This window comes from Schistocerca americana, chromosome X (genome assembly GCF_021461395.2).
Source record: "Schistocerca americana isolate TAMUIC-IGC-003095 chromosome X, iqSchAmer2.1, whole genome shotgun sequence".
NCBI lineage: Eukaryota > Metazoa > Arthropoda > Insecta > Orthoptera > Acrididae > Schistocerca > Schistocerca americana.
The window spans coordinates 533,218,502-533,237,761 of NC_060130.1; the positions used below are offsets into that span (position 1 = coordinate 533,218,502).

Sequence of the window (19,260 nt, forward strand, 5' to 3'; positions counted from 1 at the left end):
ACGCTGGAGTGTCACTAACGGTTTGTTTCTCTGGTGAGAATAGGGTCTGTATGAACTTCCGGCGTTAGTTTCTTCCACCATCCTTACATCTCTGTCCTGTTGCTCTCCCAATCGTGGAGACAAAATTTTTATGTCTTACATTTTACAGGAAACTTTGCTGGTCTCCACATGTTTTACTTGGCTGCTCGTTGTACCTGTTCCCTAAATGACCATGTTCTTAGCGGTATGTCATGGGGAGCAGATCGAATCGCCCTGCTTCCCTTACATCGGTCCATTTTCTGATCAAAGCTGGATTATGGGAGCTTTGTCTAGTCTTCTGCTCTACCGACCGTCTTACGCCGTCTAAACTTTATCTACCATCAGGGGTTACGTCTGACGACTGGAGCATTCTAAACCAGCCCTGTTGAGTATGTATACCGAAGCTGCCGAATTACTGCTAAACTACCGGCGCGGTATGTTGCTTTGTCGGTACGCCTGCCGACTGAAGTCATTGCCCGACCATCTGTCGTATTTCTCCTTCTTTGACGACTCTCTCGACCGCCAATACTGGCTGTATGTCTCTGCCCTGTTACCTCCTGGAGTTCGGTTTCGTCGCCTGCTTCAGCAACTTGATTTTACCCCCTCTACCACTTTTCGAGTGGGTGAGAGCCACACGCCACCTTCGGTCCAGGTTCGCGTTCGCCATGAACTCAGCTCGCTCCCAAAGGAGAGGACAGTGGATTCGATATCCCGCTCGAGGTTTGTCGAAATTCGTTCGAGGCTCACTAATAACGAATTTATTTACACATATGGCTCAGACTGCTGCTGGCGTCGGATGTGCCTTTGTCGTTGGGAATGATACCTTTCAATACCGGCCACTTGACCAGTGTTCAAGCTTCACAGCTGAGCTTTCTGCTCAGGCTATTCACAATATCCGCCACCACCGACGTTCTCCCTATGCCATCTGCTCTGATTCTTTGAGCGCCATTCAGTCTGAGACCCATATTCGGAAAACCCTCTCGTGCAACGAATTTAACGGTCCCTTCAGTCACTAGCTGATACCAGTGCTCATGTCTTTTTTTTTTTATTTTTTTTTTTCCTGGCCGCGTTGGGGTGCCTGGGAACGAAGCTGCTGATGCTGCGGCCAAGGCTGCTGTCCTCCTGCCTCGGACAGCTGCCTTTTGTCCCATCAACTGATGGTAGTGGGGTTTTTTGTCGGTGCGTTTCATCATTATGGCATGAAAATAAGCTTAGGCCCAGCAAACCGATCCCGACAGCTCGGGCGACCTCCTCACGTCCTTCCTGGCGAGAGGTCATTTTGGCCAGGTTGTGGATTGCGCATTGCCGATTTAGCCACTGCTACCCGTTGTTCGGTGACCCTGCCCTGCAGTGCCCCTGTGGTCACCCATTGACGGTGCGCAGTTTTATTGTCCTGTCCCCATTGTATTAACTCTCGTGTTGTTGTGTGTCTGCTGTCTACCTTACAGGAACTGTCAGCTGATGACGCTCGAGCAGCTGCTCGTATCCTTAGTTTTATTACATTGACGAACTTGTCCAGAGATCTTATTTTATCTGCTTTTTTGTAAGTCCTTTCTGGTGTTGCCCCTTGCGTTTTTCTACGCTATTAGTGCAGTAACGTCTGTGACTGGGCGCTAATGACCTTAGTAGTTGAGCGCCCTAAACAAAACAAAACTCGGCAAAAGCTTCGTCTGGACCTTCTGCAAGACCCTAAGGACTGTTAACCCTAACCCTCTGCTGTCACTTTCCTTCGATTCTTGGCGTTCTGGGGCTCTGAAGTTCACACAGACGGCTCGATGGCTGATGGTAATGTTGGTTTCTCCTATGTCCATAGAGGACATATTGAAAAGCATTCTTTGCCTCCTTGCTGCAATGTATTCACTGCAGATCTTGTGGCCATATCTCGTGCACTTCGGTACATCCATTCCTGTTCTGGTGAGTCGTTTGTTCTTTGTTGTGACCCCGTGAGCAGCTTGCAAGCTATCGACCAGTGCTACCCTCGCCATCCATTGGTAGCGAACGTCCAGGAACCCCTCACTGCCCTGGAATGATCCAGTCGTTCAGTGGCGTGTGGACTCCAGGACACCTCGGAATTCCAGGCAACGAACTTGTTGACCGGCTGACCTAACAAGCTACGTGGAAACCGCTCCTGGAGATGGACATCTCTGAAACTAACCTGCGTTCTGTCTTACGCCGCAAGTGTTTCCGGCTTTGGGAAATTGAGTGGCATAACAGTATGCACAAGAAGCTGCATGTCATTAAGGAGACTGCAGATTCTTGGAAGTCTCCCCTGCGGCCTTCTCGCAGGGAATCAGTTGACCTTTGTGGACTCCGCATTGGCCATACGTGTCACACATGGTTACCGCCTCCATTACGAGGACCCACCGCAGTGTCGCTGTGGCGTGGCTCCTAAATGACAGTCGTCCACCTCTTGCTGGACTGGCCACTTTTATCCGCTCTTCGGGGACTGCTAACTTTCCAGCACACTACCTTCGGTGTTGGGCGACAATGCCTCAACAGAAGTTTTAATTTCAGGTTTTATTCGTGAGGGTGGGTTTTATTAATCTGAGTTTTAGTGCATGTCCATTGTCCCTCTGTCCTCAACCCTATGGTTTTTGGGTGTTTTAATGTGCTGCCGAGTGGCTGGATTCTCCTTTATTCTGATGGTCGACCAGCCATTGTAATCTTTTAGTCTCTTCTCCTTGTTTCTTGCGTCTCTGGTTTTCTTGTGCTGTTTCGTCCATTGAAGTTTGTTGTTCTGTCATTCTTCTGGTTCTTCCTTTCTCCTGTTATTGTGCTGTAAGTCTTCTTTCCCTTGGGTAATTGTTCTGTTGGGAGCAAGGGACCAATGACTTCACAGTTCGGTCCCTTTCCCCCGTTTTTAAACCAGCCACCCCATCTACCTTCAGAGAAGAGTTGTATGAATATAAAGATCTGATAATCAGTACTGTGCAAAAAAGGGACATATGAAAGGTGGAAATACATATAGGATCCATATAAAGGAAATAAACTGGTTGGAAACATAAGAGAAATATATGGGAGAATATTACGAAAATAATTGAAGATAACACTGAAAGACCTAAGCCAAAACAAAGCCCTTGGAGTAAGACATTCCGTCACAACTGATATCGTTGGGAGAATTAGCCATAACAGAACTAATATCCCTGGTATGCAAAAGGTAAGGCAGGCGAATACCTTCAAACTTAAAGATTGTTAGAATTAAAATTCCAAAGAAAGCAGGTGCAGACGCGTGTGAATATTGCCGCACTATCAATTTAGTACGTCGTATCTGCAGATTGCACATTATTTACAGATGAATCGTAAGAACTGGTAGATACAGACCTCGGGGAAGATCAATATGGATTCCGGAGAATTGTAGGAACTCTCGAAGTAATACTGACTCAACGACTAAGCTTTGAAGGCAGGTCTGTGAAAGACATACGTAAGTTTTTTAGCTTTTTTAGCTTTTGTAGATTTTGAGAAAACTCTTGACAATATCTACTGGAGAGCTCTTTGGAATCCTGAAGGTGGTAGGTGGTTGGGGTAAAATACAGGAAGTGTGAAGTTGTATAAAGTTTCTACAGAAACCAGACAGAACACTAATTGAGACGTGAAAGGGAAGCAGTGGTAGAGGAGTGAGACAAGGTTGTAGCCTGTCCGCATTATTAATCTGTACAGTAATCAAACAGGGAAGAATAGAAAAATTTGGACACGGCATTACCAAGTCTCGAGAAATAAAAACTGAGGCTTCCCAGTGACACTAATTGTCAAAAACAAAAGAGTAGGAATAGCAGTTAAACGGAATGGAGAGTGTCTTGAAAGGATGTAACAAAAACATGAGTAAAACCAAAATATTGGTAGTGGAATGTTGTCGAATTAAATCTAGCGAGGCTGAGGAATTTACATTGGGAAACTAAAGTCTAAAAGTAGATTAGTTTTGATGGAAACTGTGTGCTGGATCGATACTCTCAGGAACTTTCTTTTTGTGGGAAAGTACGACCGAGGCACCCAGGCGCGACGCATGACCCGTCCTCACGGCTTTACTTCCACCAGTACCTCGTCTCCTACCTTCCAAAATTCACAGCAGCTCTCCTGCGAACCTTGCATGCCCAGCACTCCTGAAGGGAAGGATATTGCGGAGACATGGCTTAGAAACAGCCTGGCGATCTTCCCGGAGGAGTGCTGGTCTTGAAAGATTAGCAGGAGAGCTGTGAAGTTTAGAAGTTAAGAGACAAGATACTTGTGAAAGTAATACTGCTGCGACAGGTCCAGAGTCGTGCCTGGGTAGTTCAACCGGTAGAGCCCTTCCCCGCAAAACGCAAAGTCCCGAGTGAGGTTATCGGTCCGGCACAATTTTAATCCACCAAGAAGTTTCAGTGTACACTCTGCTGCAGAATGAAAATACCTTTCTAGACAAGTTTTGCTGTTCGGCCAGTGACATAAGATGTAGTGAGACTATAAAATGGACTGTCAATGGCAAAAAGTTAAGTCTTTGGACTAAAGCATTACATACTGCATTGTATGGCAGGCACAGCAAGAAATAATGAATTCCTTCTGAAACAGTTTGAGCGCTCCTTACAGAAAAGTAGCAACTTCCCTCGATTACAAGAGTTAAAGTATAACATGAAGAATCCGCGACCGACCGACATCTTCTACAGAGAAGGAAAAGTCTTCAAAAGGCGCCAGGTAGGAGAAATAAGAGTTCGGCATGATTTAGTTAATTTGACAATCTTCGTGCACACTGTGACAAGCAGGTACTGGGGCCCATCACTAATGAACCGAATGCGGCGGTGAACTGTGTACAGCTCTTGGCGATTTTGATCTGTGGCTCCAGACACGGGCATAACCACTCTCATAAACGCCGTAAACTCACTGGTTTGTGTGTACGTGTAGTTTCGCAATATTTTTCACATTAAATACACATCGCCTAAAAGCAAAAGTTCTATTTTCGTCAAAATAAAATACCTATCGTATTTAATCGTAATGTTGGTACACGTCTCAGGCAATTCAGCTCATTGAAACATGTAACTAAATGGCTCTGAGCACTATGGGACTTAACATCTTAGGTCATCAGTCCCCTAGAACTTAGAACATCACACAACACCCAGCCATCACGAGGCAGAGAGAATCCCTGACCCCGCCGGGAAACATGTAACTAGTTCTTGTTACTCGTTAATTCTTCAGACAGACTTGGAAGATTATTTTTGAGTAACTTGATGGAACCCAACTTACTGATATTCTTAGATTCTAGTCCGGTTAAACTAATACTGTAGCAACATGCGCCTATGAACAGCAGCAACAGCCAACAGTTGTGCAGCCGATACTAAGCACCACAGACACAAGATAGCGCGTGGTACTAACGCTTCCTCCTAATACGAACGGTGATGCATATTAACATCTTTAAAAGTTTAAACACCTTTACGAAGATGGAGGTTACATTTCATACGTCGTAATGTGTGGTATAAAACGTAGTGGACGTAAACGCTATCACATATTTACAATAAATTTGTGAATAAAGTGCCCGTTCTACTTTGATGCTCTGCTCTCTTGAAAACTTAGATTCCGTTCGGCTTACCTTAACAGCTCTTAGCCAACCGACAACTGTTGCCGATGCCAAACTGTCAATAACCCCAGCACAGAGCAGTTCGTCCCACGGAAGAAATCATTGCGTGTGAAGCAGGCCTAATTGTGCAGTACGCACTGGTCTGTGCCGCGATTATACCGCTTTGGTTTCTGAGAACTTCATTTAGCCCAAATCGGTCCATTCCAGGAAAATTTTAAAAGAACGCTTTCAGATACCTTCTGTTTCGGTCGGAACAGCTGCATAACTTTCAGCAAAGTTTTTGACATTGAGACAGTGAGTGTTCCATAACAAAGGCCAGTTTACTTCGTCCTTCTTGTCCCTCTTAATGTTTTCGGTAAGTACAGTTCAGTTTGACTAACATTTAAATTAGAATGTGATTCACTCACGTTCTGCCCGAACATATAAATTGTTAATGATCAGAGTTTGTATGGGGATAAAGCAAGTTAGCACATTCACCATTGATTGTTAATTGATTAGTTTCAAAATAGCGTGCAGTTTCAGGCATCTTCTCACATTAGAGGGGCAGCAGATTGATAAATGCCTTTTTCCAACTTGAACAGGAATTCACCTTTGCCCCACTGCGGAATAGAAAAGTCTTCGTCGTTGAGACGAGTGATAGTAGTCATTGAGCTGTACAATAGTTACTGAAGGGCTAAATGTTCAGTCTGCTGTTTATTCCAGGCGCTGACACCAGAGGAGTCTGAGTCGACATTAGGTGTGACGGCAGTCAGCCCACATTTGACGCTGACGCAGGCGGTCTTCGTGGAGGCTTTCATAACATTCTTCTTGGTGATGACGGTGTTTGGCGCCAGGTCTGCCAGAGGCAGTGCTGGATTTGCCATTGGCGTATCCATCACGACATGCCACCTGTTCGCGGTATGTATACTCTTCGTACTTAATAAATAGCCGTAATGGAGCAAAGCCAGTAGCAATAAACAAACGTTCCATGAAGCTGTTGAGGTAGCGTGGCACAGGGCAATGAAAAGTGGATGGTCTTCGCTATAGCTCTTACCATTTGTAGCCGTGGTCTTCTCCCCTCTGTTGGAGAGTCCAACATGACACGTGATAGTGGTCTTCACCGAAAGTTGTCAGACAGCACCAATCATCTGGACATACAGAGATAGTCAGTAAGGAATTGTAACTGGAATTACTTTGCCGCTGCCATCGCCTTCAGCACCCTGACACACTGACTCGATGCAGCTGTCCAGAATCACGTCCACTCTATCGGCTGTCGGATGACAGTAATCTTGGTAAGCTTCAGAAATTACTGTCGCCATTTCAGATCAGATGAGCTCGCCAATGCTGTGAGACATAAATTGATGGAGCACCTCATTGCATTTACACTGGCTGTATTGTGCCTGTATGTGTGGAATTCCTCAACGTGCCATCACTTTCTCTAACATAGCTTGAGGGGCAGATTGCATGCACAGCCAAAAGCTCAAACGCCTGCTGGTGGACTGCCAGCGTCGTGTCCTTGCCATATTCAACTATATTTGGAGCGAGGGTGAGAGCTCGTCTTCGTGGTGAGAGCGAGAGCATCGTGGTACTGAAACACCACATTGAGAATGACAGCTATAACTTAGTCTCGCTAATGTTACCTGCAAGTTGCTCGAGCATATGGTTGTATCAGTAACTAGATCGTCGATATTTTGGTTATCAGCCCAGTTTCCGTCAAGGTCGCTCTACTGACAATTTCGTCTGTGAGGTGTGTGATAAGGGGAGATCCACTAATGCAACGGACGTCCAGCATTGGAGTCAAATTTGTAATTCATAGTGTCCCTGCTATGAACTCCAAATTCACTACTGCCTCTCGTCAGGAAGCACTCAATGGTCTCCGTCATCAGATTTCTCGACCTATCCTTGGGACTGAAATAGTGACCCAGTGGTTCTCCTGTGTCTGTTCCTGGCTATCCTTAATGCATTTCTCGGTTAAGAAGTGATACGCACTGTCTTCTACAGTCGACAGATCAACCACCCCCCCTGTGGGTCTGGGGATTAGAATAGGCCCGAGGTATTCCTGCCTGTCGTAAGAGGCGACTAAAAGGAGTCCCGCCCCCTCAAGGGGGTAGTTAGCGCCTGCGTCCGGAGACGGACGGTTCCACGACCTCTATTTGTAGTCATTTTGCTTTTTCACTTCTCGTTTCTTTCTTCCTTCCTTTGGTTGGTTCCTTTCTTTGCTCTTCTCCACCCCACTGTCATCCTTTCTCTTTCCCTTGTCCCCTTGCTTTCTCATTGCCTTCTTCGCCTTGCCATCTCTGGTCTCTGCCTTGGCGTTTGAGACAGTCTTTCCTCTCTCTCTTCTTTTTCCTCTCTCTCTTCTTTTTCCTCTCTCTCTTCTTTTTCCTCTCTCTCTTCTTTTTCCTCTCTCTCTTCTTTTTCCTCTCTCTCTTCTTTTTCCTCTCTCTCTTCTTTTTCCTCTCTCTCTTCTTTTTCCTCTCTCTCTTCTTTTTCCTCTCTCTCTTCTTTTTCCTCTCTCTCTTCTTTTTCCTCTCTCTCTTCTTTTTCCTCTCTCTCTTCTTTTTCCTCTCTCTCTTCTTTTTCCTCTCTCTCTTCTTTTTCCTCTCTCTCTTCTTTTTCCTCTCTCTCTTCTTTTTCCTCTCTCTCTTCTTTTTCCTCTCTCTCTTCTTTTTCCTCTCTCTCTTCTTTTTCCTCTCTCTCTTCTTTTTCCTCTCTCTCTTCTTTTTCCTCTCTCTCTTCTTTTTCCTCTCTCTCTTCTTTTTCCTCTCTCTCTTCTTTTTCCTCTCTCTCTTCTTTTTCCTCTCTCTCTTCTTTTTCCTCTCTCTCTTCTTTTTCCTCTCTCTCTTCTTTTTCCTCTCTCTCTTCTTTTTCCTCTCTCTCTTCTTTTTCCTCTCTCTCTTCTTTTTCCTCTCTCTCTTCTTTTTCCTCTCTCTCTTCTTTTTCCTCTCTCTCTTCTTTTTCCTCTCTCTCTTCTTTTTCCTCTCTCTCTTCTTTTTCCTCTCTCTCTTCTTTTTCCTCTCTCTCTCTCTCTCTCTTCTTTTTCCTCTCTCTCTCTCTCTCTCTTCTTTTTCCTCTCTCTCTCTCTCTCTCTTCTTTTTCCTCTCTCTCTCTCTCTCTCTCTCTTCTTTTTCCTCTCTCTCTCTTCTTTTTCCTCTTCTTCCTCCCTCCCTCTGCGCGCCTGAAGGCCGACCCACGCGTTCGCACGCGTAGCCGGTGACAGGGTAACGCGTAATTCCCCGCCCTGGGTAGACAAGTAAGGCACGCACGTACCCCCTGGTAAAGGCCAGGCCCAGGGAGGGGTGATTGCCTGAGCTGATACCTTCTGACCATGCCGATTGGTCCCTCCGTCTGTTTCTCGGGAGGTGTGACCTGAGGTGTAAACATTCACCTAAGGTGGGAGTGCCCTCTGAGAGGGTCCCCACAAGGAAGGAGCGCGCCATCGGAGACGCTGGCAATCATGGGGGATTCCTTCGCAATGGATTTCTCTTCTTCCCTCTCGACTTCTGCCCATAAACGGAAACTTGACCAGCCACCAGTGACAAAAGTACTACCGCCTGCCCCACAGTTCCTCGTAGTTTCTCGATCTGAGGACAGCGAGGATTTTTCCTCTGTCAACCCTTTAGTTATCCAGAAGGGCGTAGATGCCATAGCCGGATCTGTCAGTGTACCAGGTTGCGTAATGGTGCCTTGTTACTAGAAACTGAGAGCGCCTTTCAGGCACAAAAATTGCTTCGGGCCACACTCCTGTACACGTTCCCTGTCCGGGTGGAGGCTCACTGCACTTTGAATTCGTCCCGTGGTGTGGTATATACTCGATCACTTGACGGATTGACTGACTAGGAGATTGAGTCTTTCCTCGCTGAGCAGGGCGTGACGGCTGTCCATAGGGTCATGAAAAAGGTCAACAATGACTTTTTACCGACTAGGACACTTTTCTTGACCTTTGACAGTGTTCAGCTGCCGTCGCGTATCAAAGCGGGCTACAAGGTTATTTCTGTTCGCCCCTATGTCCCGACACCTACGCGCTGCTACCAGTGTCAGCGTTTTAATCACACTCACCAGTCTTGTTCCAATGCGGCTAAATGTCACTTGTGGCAGGGATGCCCATGAGGGTGACAGTCCACCTCCGTCTCCTCGTTGTGTGAACTGTCGTGGTGACCATGCAGCATCCTCCCGTGACTGTCCCATCTACAAGGAAGAACGCTGTATCCAAGAAATTCGGGTCAAAGAGAGTGTCCACCTCGGCTGCTCGCAAGCTATTTGCTAGTAGGAAGCCCACGCTGCTCCCAGCGGGAAAGTACAGTACTGTCCTCGCCTCTCCTCGGACTACCAGGGAGATGGCGATGCAGACATGCGATCTGACATTCGGCACCACGGTCGTCAGTTCGGCCAGTGCTAAGATCGCGCGGTCGACGTCTCCTCTTCCTCCTGTCACGCCTCCAACACAAGCACCATAATCAGCTTCTGCCAAGACGAAGACCCAGAAATCAATGCACGGGCCTTCAAGAAGGAACTGTCCCGTGCAGACTTCTTACGTACCTCGCACTCCCAGCCGTCGACCAGTACTTCCACCAAGACTTTCCAAGAAGGCTCATAGGAAGCATAGTTCTCCTTCTCCTCCACGGCGCATTTCTTCCCCTGCGCCACCCAGCGGTTACCGCCTCAGGCCGTCATCCGTTTCGCCTGGCCGCACTGCTGGCGGGCGAACATCTGGCCGTCCACCGGCGGAGGAAGCTGCACCTCCCAGCCATCTTAACGAGATGGCCGATGAACCTATAGAACCAATGGACGATGACTGTCCGCCTACTGATAGCGGCGGCAGTACTCGCTCGAAGCCAGGCCCTCAGCGGCATTCGAGGTGACCCCTTCTTTCATCTTCCTTTTCTTCTCACGATGGCACTTATTCACTGGAATATTCGCAGCATTCGCTCCAACCGAGAGGACTTGAAGTTGCTGCTCCGCTTGCACCGTCCGCTCGTCGTAGCCCTCCAGGAAACTAAGCTACGCCCATGCAATCACATTGCCTTGGCACACGACACCTCTGTGCGTTTTGACCTACCCCCTGTGGTAGGTCTTCCGGCTCATGGAGGGGTTATGTTGCTGGCCCGGGATGATATTCACTATGATCCCATCACATTGCACGCCGGCCTGCAGGCAGTTGCCATCCGAATTACTCTCCCCACTTTTACATTTTCTATTTGTACCGTTTACACTCCATCGTCTGCCGTTACCAGGGCAGACATGATTCAACTTATTGCTCAGCTACCTGCACCATACTTGTTAACTGGAGACTTCAATGCCCACCATCCGTTTTGGGGCTCTCCAGCATCCTGCCTGAGGGGCTCCCTGTTTGAGTGGTATGCACTTTCTGATACATATTCGAGCGACCACTTCCTGTGTGTTATCCATCTCCTGCATCGTACCCCCTCTCCGTTCTCAGCTAGTTGGAACATCTCCAAAGCCGACTGGGGGCTCTTCTCTTCCAGGGCGACCTTTCAGGATCAAACCTTCACAAGCTGCGATAGTCAGGTCGCACACCTCACGGAAGTCATTCTCACTGCTGCTGAATATTCCATCCCTCACACTACTTCTTCTCCACGTCGCGTACCGGTCCCCTGGTGGACCGCAGTATGTAGAGACGCTTTACGTGCTCGTCGACGTGCTTTACGCACCTTTAAACGCCACCCTACAGTGGCGCATTGTATCACTTATAAACGATTACGTGCGCAGTGCCGTCGTATTATTAAAGAAAGCAAGAAAGCCGGCTGGGCTGCTTTCACAAGCACCTTCAACAGTTTTACTCCTTCTGTTATCTGGGGTAGCCTGCGCCGTCTATCTGGCACTAAGGTCCACTCACCAGTTTCTGGCTTGAAGGTCGCGAATGACGTCCTTGTGGCCCCTGAGGATTTCTCCAATGCCTTCGGCCGCTTTTTCGCAGAGGTTTCGAGCTCCGCTCATTAACACCCTGCCTTCCTCCCCCGAAAACAGGCAGAGGGGGCTAGGCCACCTGACTTCCGCTCCTCGAATCGTGAAAGTTATAATGCCCCTTTCACCATGCGGGAACTCGAAAATGCACTTGCCCTGTTACGGTCCTCCGCTCCAGGGCCTGATTCTATTCATATTCAGATGCTGAAGAACCTTTCTCCTGCGGGTAAAGGTTTCCTTCTTCGTACTTAAAATCGCATCTGGATTGAGGGACATGTTCCCACATGCTGGCGCGAGTCTATTGTTGTACAGATTCCTAAGCCGGGGAAGGACAAGCAATTGCCTTCCAGTTATCGACCCATCTCGCTTACCAGCTGTGTCTGTAAGGTGATGGAGCGAATGGTTAACTCTCGTTTGGTTTGGCTGCTCGAATCTCGGCGCCTACTTACCAATGTACAATGTGGATTTCGTAGGCGCCGCTCTGCTGTTGACCATCTGGTTACCTTGTCGACCTTCATTATGAATAACTTCTTGCGGAAGCGCCCGACCGCGGCTGTGTTCTTCGATTCGGAGACGGCTTACGACACCTGTTGGAGGGCGGGCATTCTCCGCACCATGCATACATGGGGCCTTCGCGGTCGCCTCCCTCTTTTTATTCGTTCCTCTTTAATGGATCGACAGTTAAGGGTACGTGTGGGTTCCGTCCTGTCGGACACCTTTCGCTAGGAGAATAGGGTGCCACAGGGCTCAGTTTTGAGCGTCGCTCTTCGCCATAGCGATCAATCCAATAATGGATTGCCTCGCAGCTGATGTATCTGGCTCCCTTTTCGTGGACGATTTTACCATCTATTGCAGCGCGCAGCGTACATGTTTCCTGGAGCGCTGTCTTCAGCGTTCTCTTGACCGTCTTTACTGCTGGAGTCTTGCCAATGGCTTCCGTTTTTCTGCCGAGAAGATGTCCTGTATTAACTTCTGGCGCTACAAAGAGTTTCTCCCACCGTCCTTACGACACGGTCCCGTTGCTCTCCCATTCGTAGAGACAACAAAATTTTTATGTCTTACATTTGACAGGAAACTTAGCTGGTCTCCACATGTCTTATTTGGCTGCCCGTTGTACCCGTTCACTAAATGTCCTCTGTGTTCTCAGTGGTATGTCGTGGGGAGCGGATCGAACCGTCCTACTTCGCCTATATCGGTCGATCGTCCGCTCAAAGCTGGATTATGGGAGCTTCGTATACTCCTCTGCACGGCTGTCCATCTTACGCCGCCTCAACTCCATACAACATCGGGGTTTACGTCTTGCGATCGGAGCATTTTATACTAGTCCCGTCGAGTGTCTTCATGCTGAAGCCGGTGAATTGCCACTGCCCTACCGGCGCGATGTACTGCTTTGTCGGTATGCCTGTCGGCTACTGTCAATGCCCGACCACCCGTCTTACCGTTCCTTTTCTGACGACTCCCTCGATCGTCAATACGGGTTGTATGTCTCTGCCCTGCTACCCCCTGGAGTTCGTTTTCGTCCCCTCCTTCAACACCTTGATTTTTCACTCCCTGCAACCTTGAGTGGGCGAGAGCCACACGCCACCTTGGCTCCAGGCTCAGGTTCGCGTTCACCTTGACCTCAGCTCGCTCCCAAAGGTTACCCCCGGTTCGGTATACCGCTCCCGTTTTGTCGAACTTCGCTCGAAGTTCATTAATGACCTTCATTTATACAGATGGCTCTAAGACCAATGACGGGGTCGGTTGGTCTTTTATTGTTGGGGCTCAAAGTTTCAAATACCGGCTCCATGGCCATTGTTCGGTCTTCACAGCTGAGCTCTTTGCCGTCTATCAGGCTGTTCTTTACATCTGCCGCCACCTTCATTCTGCTTATGTCATCTGCTCCGATTCCCTGAGCGCCATCCAGAGCCTCAGTGATCGGTATCCGGTTCACCCTTTCGTGCACCGGATCCAACGCTCTCTTCAGCAGCTGGTGGACGTCAGTTCTCCGGTTAGCTTTATGTGGGTTCCTGGCCATGTCGGTCTCCCTGGGAACGAAGCTGCAGATGCCGCGGCCAAGGCTGCGGTCCTCCAGCCTCGGACAGCATCTTGTTGTCCCTTCGTCAGATTGTAGCAGGGTCATTTGTCGGCGCATTTTATCGCAGTGGCATGCCGATTGGGCTGCACTTCCAGACAACAAACTTCGGGCCCTGAAACCTCTTCCCGTGGCTTGGACGTCCTCCTCACGCCCTTCTCGGCGGGAGGAGGTCGTTTTGGCCCGGTTACGAATTGGCCACTGCCGGTTCAGCCATCGCCATCTGCTGGCGGATGCGCCGGCGCCGTTCTGCCCCTGTGGGCAATTGCTGACGGTCTGCCATATTTTAACGGTCTGTCCCGATTTTAACACCCTGCGTCTTGATCTTGGCCTGCGTTGTACTGTAGAAGCCATTTTAGCGGATGACCCACGAGCAGTTGCTCGCGTTCTTCATTTTATCAATTTGACAACCCTCTCAAAGGACATTTGATTCTACTGTCTTCCTTTTTTAATCCTATGCCTGTTAGTCTGTCCTTTATCGTGTTTTCCGTTTCGTTGCTGTTTTAAACTTGTGACTCGCGGTGCATTCCTCACGTAGTCTGGGCGCTAATGACCGTTGAAGTTGTGCGCCCTAAAACCACAAAAAAATATCAACCACTTTCGCCTACACACAGGAAGTGTGCAGTTAACTACTTACTGCCAAATGGATGCAGTTTACTCACAGCAGAGTTGGTGGTCATTGCTTGAGCCCTGAGTAACATTCGTTCCTGCACTGGTGAGAAGTCAGGTCAGCATGGACTGAGTAATCGTCAGGCTACTAACCAGTGGTATCCTTACAACCCATTGGTTGTGATAATCTCAGATCTCTTGACCTGTCAGGCTGGACAAAGTTACCTGGTCAGCCATGCGGCTGAAAACTACTTGGTGAGTTTATGCTTGGGTACCATGGGGCCACAGCCTTTCAGGCACTTCTCCCTTTGGCCCTGCATGTCTATCATCCTATTTTGACCTCCCATGGGAACATGCCTGATACTTCTGGATATCCCCCCAGGGGGTCCACAACTCTTCTGTGGATACGTGCGTAGCGAGCACGGGACCCCGAGCTAATGTGGCCCTCCTTCCTTTCCGGGCTGCATACCTTCCTTTTCCGTATCCTTCCCTCTCCCCCATCTTCGCCCCTCTGGCTCTTTCCTTCCCTTTCTCCCCCTCTGGGAGTATGGTTTGTGCCTACGTCCGGAGACGGACGCTCGTAAATGTACCGCATTCTTCGCCTTCTCTGCTTGTATGTCTTCATCCTTCCTTTGTCCTTCTCTTTTCCTTACCTCTTCTCTTTACCCTTTTCCCCGCTGTGGCGCTTGAGACCTCTCCTCTTTCCTTTCCCTTTCCCTTTCTCTTTCTTCCTCCCTGTGCGTGTCTGAAGGCCGACCCACGCATTTTTGCGCGTAGCCGGTGACGGGGTAAGGCGTAATTCCCCGCCCCGGGTAGACAGGTAGGACACATACGTACCCCCTGGTAACGGCCAGGCCCAGGGAGGGGTGATTACCCGAGCTGATACCTTCCGAAAGTGCCGATTGGTCCCTCCGTCCGTTTGTCGGGAGGTGTGACCTGAGGTGTGAACAATCACCTAAGGCGGGAGTGCCCTCAGAGAGGGCCCCAACAAGGGAGGAGCGCGCCATCGGAGACGCCGGTAATCATGGGGGATTCTTCCACAATGGTATCCTCACCTTCCACTATGTCTGCTCACAAGTGTAAGTTCACTGAGTCTCAGCCACAGACAGTTCTTCCATCGTTGCCACAGTTCCTTGTTGTTTCTTGGTCTCACGAAGGTCATGACTTCTCCACGGTCAACCCTTTCATTATTCAGAAAGGTGTCCACGCAATTGCAGGTCCTGTAAAGTCTTGTTTCAGATTATGGAATGGCAACTTGTTGTTCGAAACAGTCAGTACCCTCCTGACACACAAATTGCTGCGTACTTCTCTGCTCCACACCTTCCCTGTCCAGGTTGAGGCGCACCGCACATTAAATTCCTTGTGTGGAGTCGTTTATACACGCTCCCTCGATGGATTGTCTGACGAAGAAATTCAGCACTACCTGTCTGACCAGGGCGTAACGGCTGTTCATAGTTATGAAAAGGGTTGACAGGAACATCATCCCAACCCGCACTGTCTTCCTGACATTTGACAAAGTTCAACTCCCATCGAAAATCAAAACAGGCTATGAGATAATTTCCGTTCGCCCTTACGTCCCAAACCCTACGCATTGCTATCGGTGTGAGCGGTTCAATCACACCAGCCAGTCCTGTTCCAATCCGGCCAAATGTGTTACGTGTGGCAAGGATGCCCATGAGGGTGCTTGTCCACCTCCATCCCCTCGCTGCATCAACTGTATGGGTGACCACGCTGCTTCCTCTCGAGATTGCCCTGTTTTTAAGGACGAAAATCTCATCCAGGAAATCAGAGTGAAGGAAAAGGTGCCGACCTTTGCTGCTCGAAAATTATTCGCCAGTCGACAGCCCACCGTGCCTCAGACAGGAAAATACAGCACTGTCCTTGCTTCTCCTCGGCCAACAAAGGAGGTGGCCACGCACACTTAGGACCTCACCTTTAGTGCCACGGTCATCAGATCGGCCAGTGCACTTTCGGCTGCCCACTCTCTGGCTCACCCCTCGTCGCGTTCTGCTAAATCTCGAGCCCAAAAGTCAGACACCAAGACTCCAAGAAAAGAGCATACTCGTGAAGATTTTTTCATACCGCAACTTCCCAACCATCGGTTCCTCCTTCATCTAAACAACATAATTCCAAGAAGGCTACAAAGAAACCCAGTTACTCTCCTTCTCCGCCAAGGCATGTCCCATCTACAGCACCACCTGGCGGAAATCGCCCTCGGCCGTCTTCTGTGTCGCCGAGGCGCACTGCTGGCGGCCGATCAACCGGCCGATCGCTGGTGGCAGGAGCTGCTCCTGAACAACCTATGGATCAGGATCTTCTGCCTTCGTCTGAATGCCATTCCATGCTGTCGGTCGCAAGCTCTGAGCAGTCGAGTTGACAGCAACCTTGGTCACATTCCTCCATTTTCTGTTCACCCTATGTCCATTATCCACTGGAATATCCGCGGTATTCGAGCCAATCGGGATGAATTGTCGATCCTCTTACGATCCTACTCGCCAGTCATCTTCTGTCTTCAGGAAACAAAGCTGCGTCCCCATGGTCGCTTTGTTCTCCCTCATTTCCAGTCCGTCCAATTTTATCTCCCCCTCTGTTGAAGGCATTCCAGCACATGGAGGACTCATTCTTCTCCATGAAACTCTCCATTATCACCCAATCCATTTAAACATTTCCTTCCAAGCTGTCGCCGTCCGTCTTTCACTTTCTGGATACACGTTATCTCTTTGTACTGTATACATTCCATCGTTTACACCAATGGCACGAGCTGATCTCCTTCATCTTCTTGGTCAGCTTCCACCCCCCTATTTGCTGGTTGGGGACTTCAATGCCCACCACCTGTTTTGGGGATCTCCACATCCTTGTCCACGTGGCTCACTATTGCTAGACGTCTTCCACCAAGCGGATCTAGTTTGCCTCAACACTGGGCTCCCAACATTTTTGTGTGCCTCCACGACACGTTTATCTCATTTGGACCTTGCGGTCGGTACTGTTCCGCTAGCTCGGCGTTCCGAATGGTTAGCCCTTGATGATACACACTCGAGTGACCACTTCCCATGTGTCCTTCGACTGCAGCCTCAACTGCCATATATGCGCCCGCGACGCTGGAAGTTTGCCCAAGCTGATTGGACACTTTTTTCGTCTCTAGCGACATTCGATGACCGTAGCTTTCCCAGCGACGACAATGAGGTCACACAAATGACAGACGTTATTCTTACAGCTGCGGAACGTTCAATACCACGCACCTCCGAATTGCCCCGGCGCCGCCCAGTTCTTTGGTGGAACGAGGCATGCCGTGATGCAATACGTGAGCGGCGACGTGCTCTCCGCGTTTTCCGCCACCATCCTACTTTGGCCAACTGTATCTGCTATAAGCAGTTCCGTGCGCGATGCCGTCGTGTCATCCGCGATAGCAAGATGGCAAGCTGGTAATACTTTATTAGCTCATTTAACACCTTCACTCCCTCCCCAGAAGTTTGGACTCGGCTTCGACGGTTCTCAGGCGCGCCTAGTTTCTCCCCGGTCTCTGGGCTCACTGTCGCGCATGATACATTAGTGGACCCCGTCGCAGTTTCTAACTCGTTGGGTCAACACTTTGCTGAGATTTCGAGAGCTTCAAATTACCCGCCCGCGTTTCTCCCGAAGAGACGTGCAGCGGAAGTGCAACCTCTTGCTTTCTCCTCTCAAAAGCTATAATACTGTTTTCTCCATGCGGGAACTCCAACATGCACTCTCTACTTCTCGCTCCTCTCTCCTCCCCCCAGGACCGGATGGTATCCACGTCCAAATGTTGCTGCATTTATCAACCCATAGTCTGCGTTACCTCCTTCGCCTTTATAATCGAATTTGGACCGACAGTACTTTTCCCAGACGATGGCGGGAAGCTATCGTCGTTCATTTTCCGAAACCTGGAAAGGACAAACATCTCCCCTCTAGCTATCGCCCCTTTTCTCTCAAGAGTAGTGTCTGTAAGGTTTTGGAGCGTATGGTGAATTACCGTTTAGCGTGGTGGCTGGAATCCTGCAGTCTTTTAACACCTGCCCAATGCGGATTCCGAAATTTCTGCAGTTGACCATCTTGTTGCTCTCTCCACTTATATCATGAACAATTTTCTCCGGAAACGCCAAACAGTAGCAATATTTTTTGATCTGGAGAGAGCATACGATAGCTGTTGGAGGACAGGCATCCTCTGCACACTGTTCTCTTGGGGCTTTCTAGGTCGGCTGCCCCTTTTTCTTCGCGAATTTATGGCAGGGCGCACATTTACGGTGCTTGTGAACACTACTCTCTCCCGTACTTTCTCCCAAGAAAACGGGGTACCCCAGGGCTCCTTGCTGAGTTTTGTACTGTTTGCCATTGCCATAAATCCAGTTATGGATTGTCTCCTTCCTGATGTCTCGGGCTCCCTCTTTGTGGACGATTTTGCGATCTACTACAGCTCTCAACGGACCAGCCTTCTTCAAGGATGTCTCGATCGCCTCCACTCTGGGAGCATCGAAACCGGCTTCTGTTTTTCTCCCAGTAAGACCGTTTGTGTTAATTTTTGGCGACATAAGGTGTTTCTTCCGCCCTCCTTACATCTAGGTCCTGTCAACCTTCCGTTTTCAGACGTCGCTAAATTCTTGGGTCTTATGTTTGACAGAAAACTGTGCTGGTCCTCCCACGTTTCCTATCTTTCGGCTCGCTGTCTGCGATCCCTTAACACCCTCAGTGTCCTGAATGGTACCTCCTGGGGAGGGGACCGAGTGGTCCTTCCCCGCCTCTATCACGCATTAGTACGCTCGAAATTGGACTATGGAAGCATAGTTTACTCCTCTGCTCGGCCGTCTATTCTTCGGCATCTCGACTCTATCCACCATCGTGGATTACGTTTAGTGCCTGGAGCTTTTTACACCAGCCCTGTGGAAAGCCTTTATGCTGAGACTGCTGAACCTCCGCTGTCCAATCGGCGAGCAGTCCTGAGTCTTTATGCTAGCCATCTGCCATCCATGCCTGCTAATCCAGCCCATGACATTTTTTCGACGCCTCCGTTGATGTAGGGTATGCAGGCCGCCCGTCCTCCCTACTACCACCTGGAGTCCGCTTCCGTCAACTGCTCCGTTCTCTTTCCTTCTGCGTT

General features: G+C 49.2%; 1 protein-coding gene across 1 annotated transcript in view; it reads left to right on the forward strand.

Annotated features, from left to right (window-relative positions):
* Positions 1-19,260, forward strand: part of LOC124556131 (aquaporin AQPAe.a-like) — an 86,834-nt gene that overhangs the window by 20,726 nt on the left and 46,848 nt on the right. Inside the window, exon 2 of the mRNA XM_047130147.1 lies at positions 6,263-6,457. Coding sequence (XP_046986103.1) covers positions 6,263-6,457 — 195 coding nt within the window. The remainder of the gene's footprint in view (positions 1-6,262; positions 6,458-19,260) is intronic.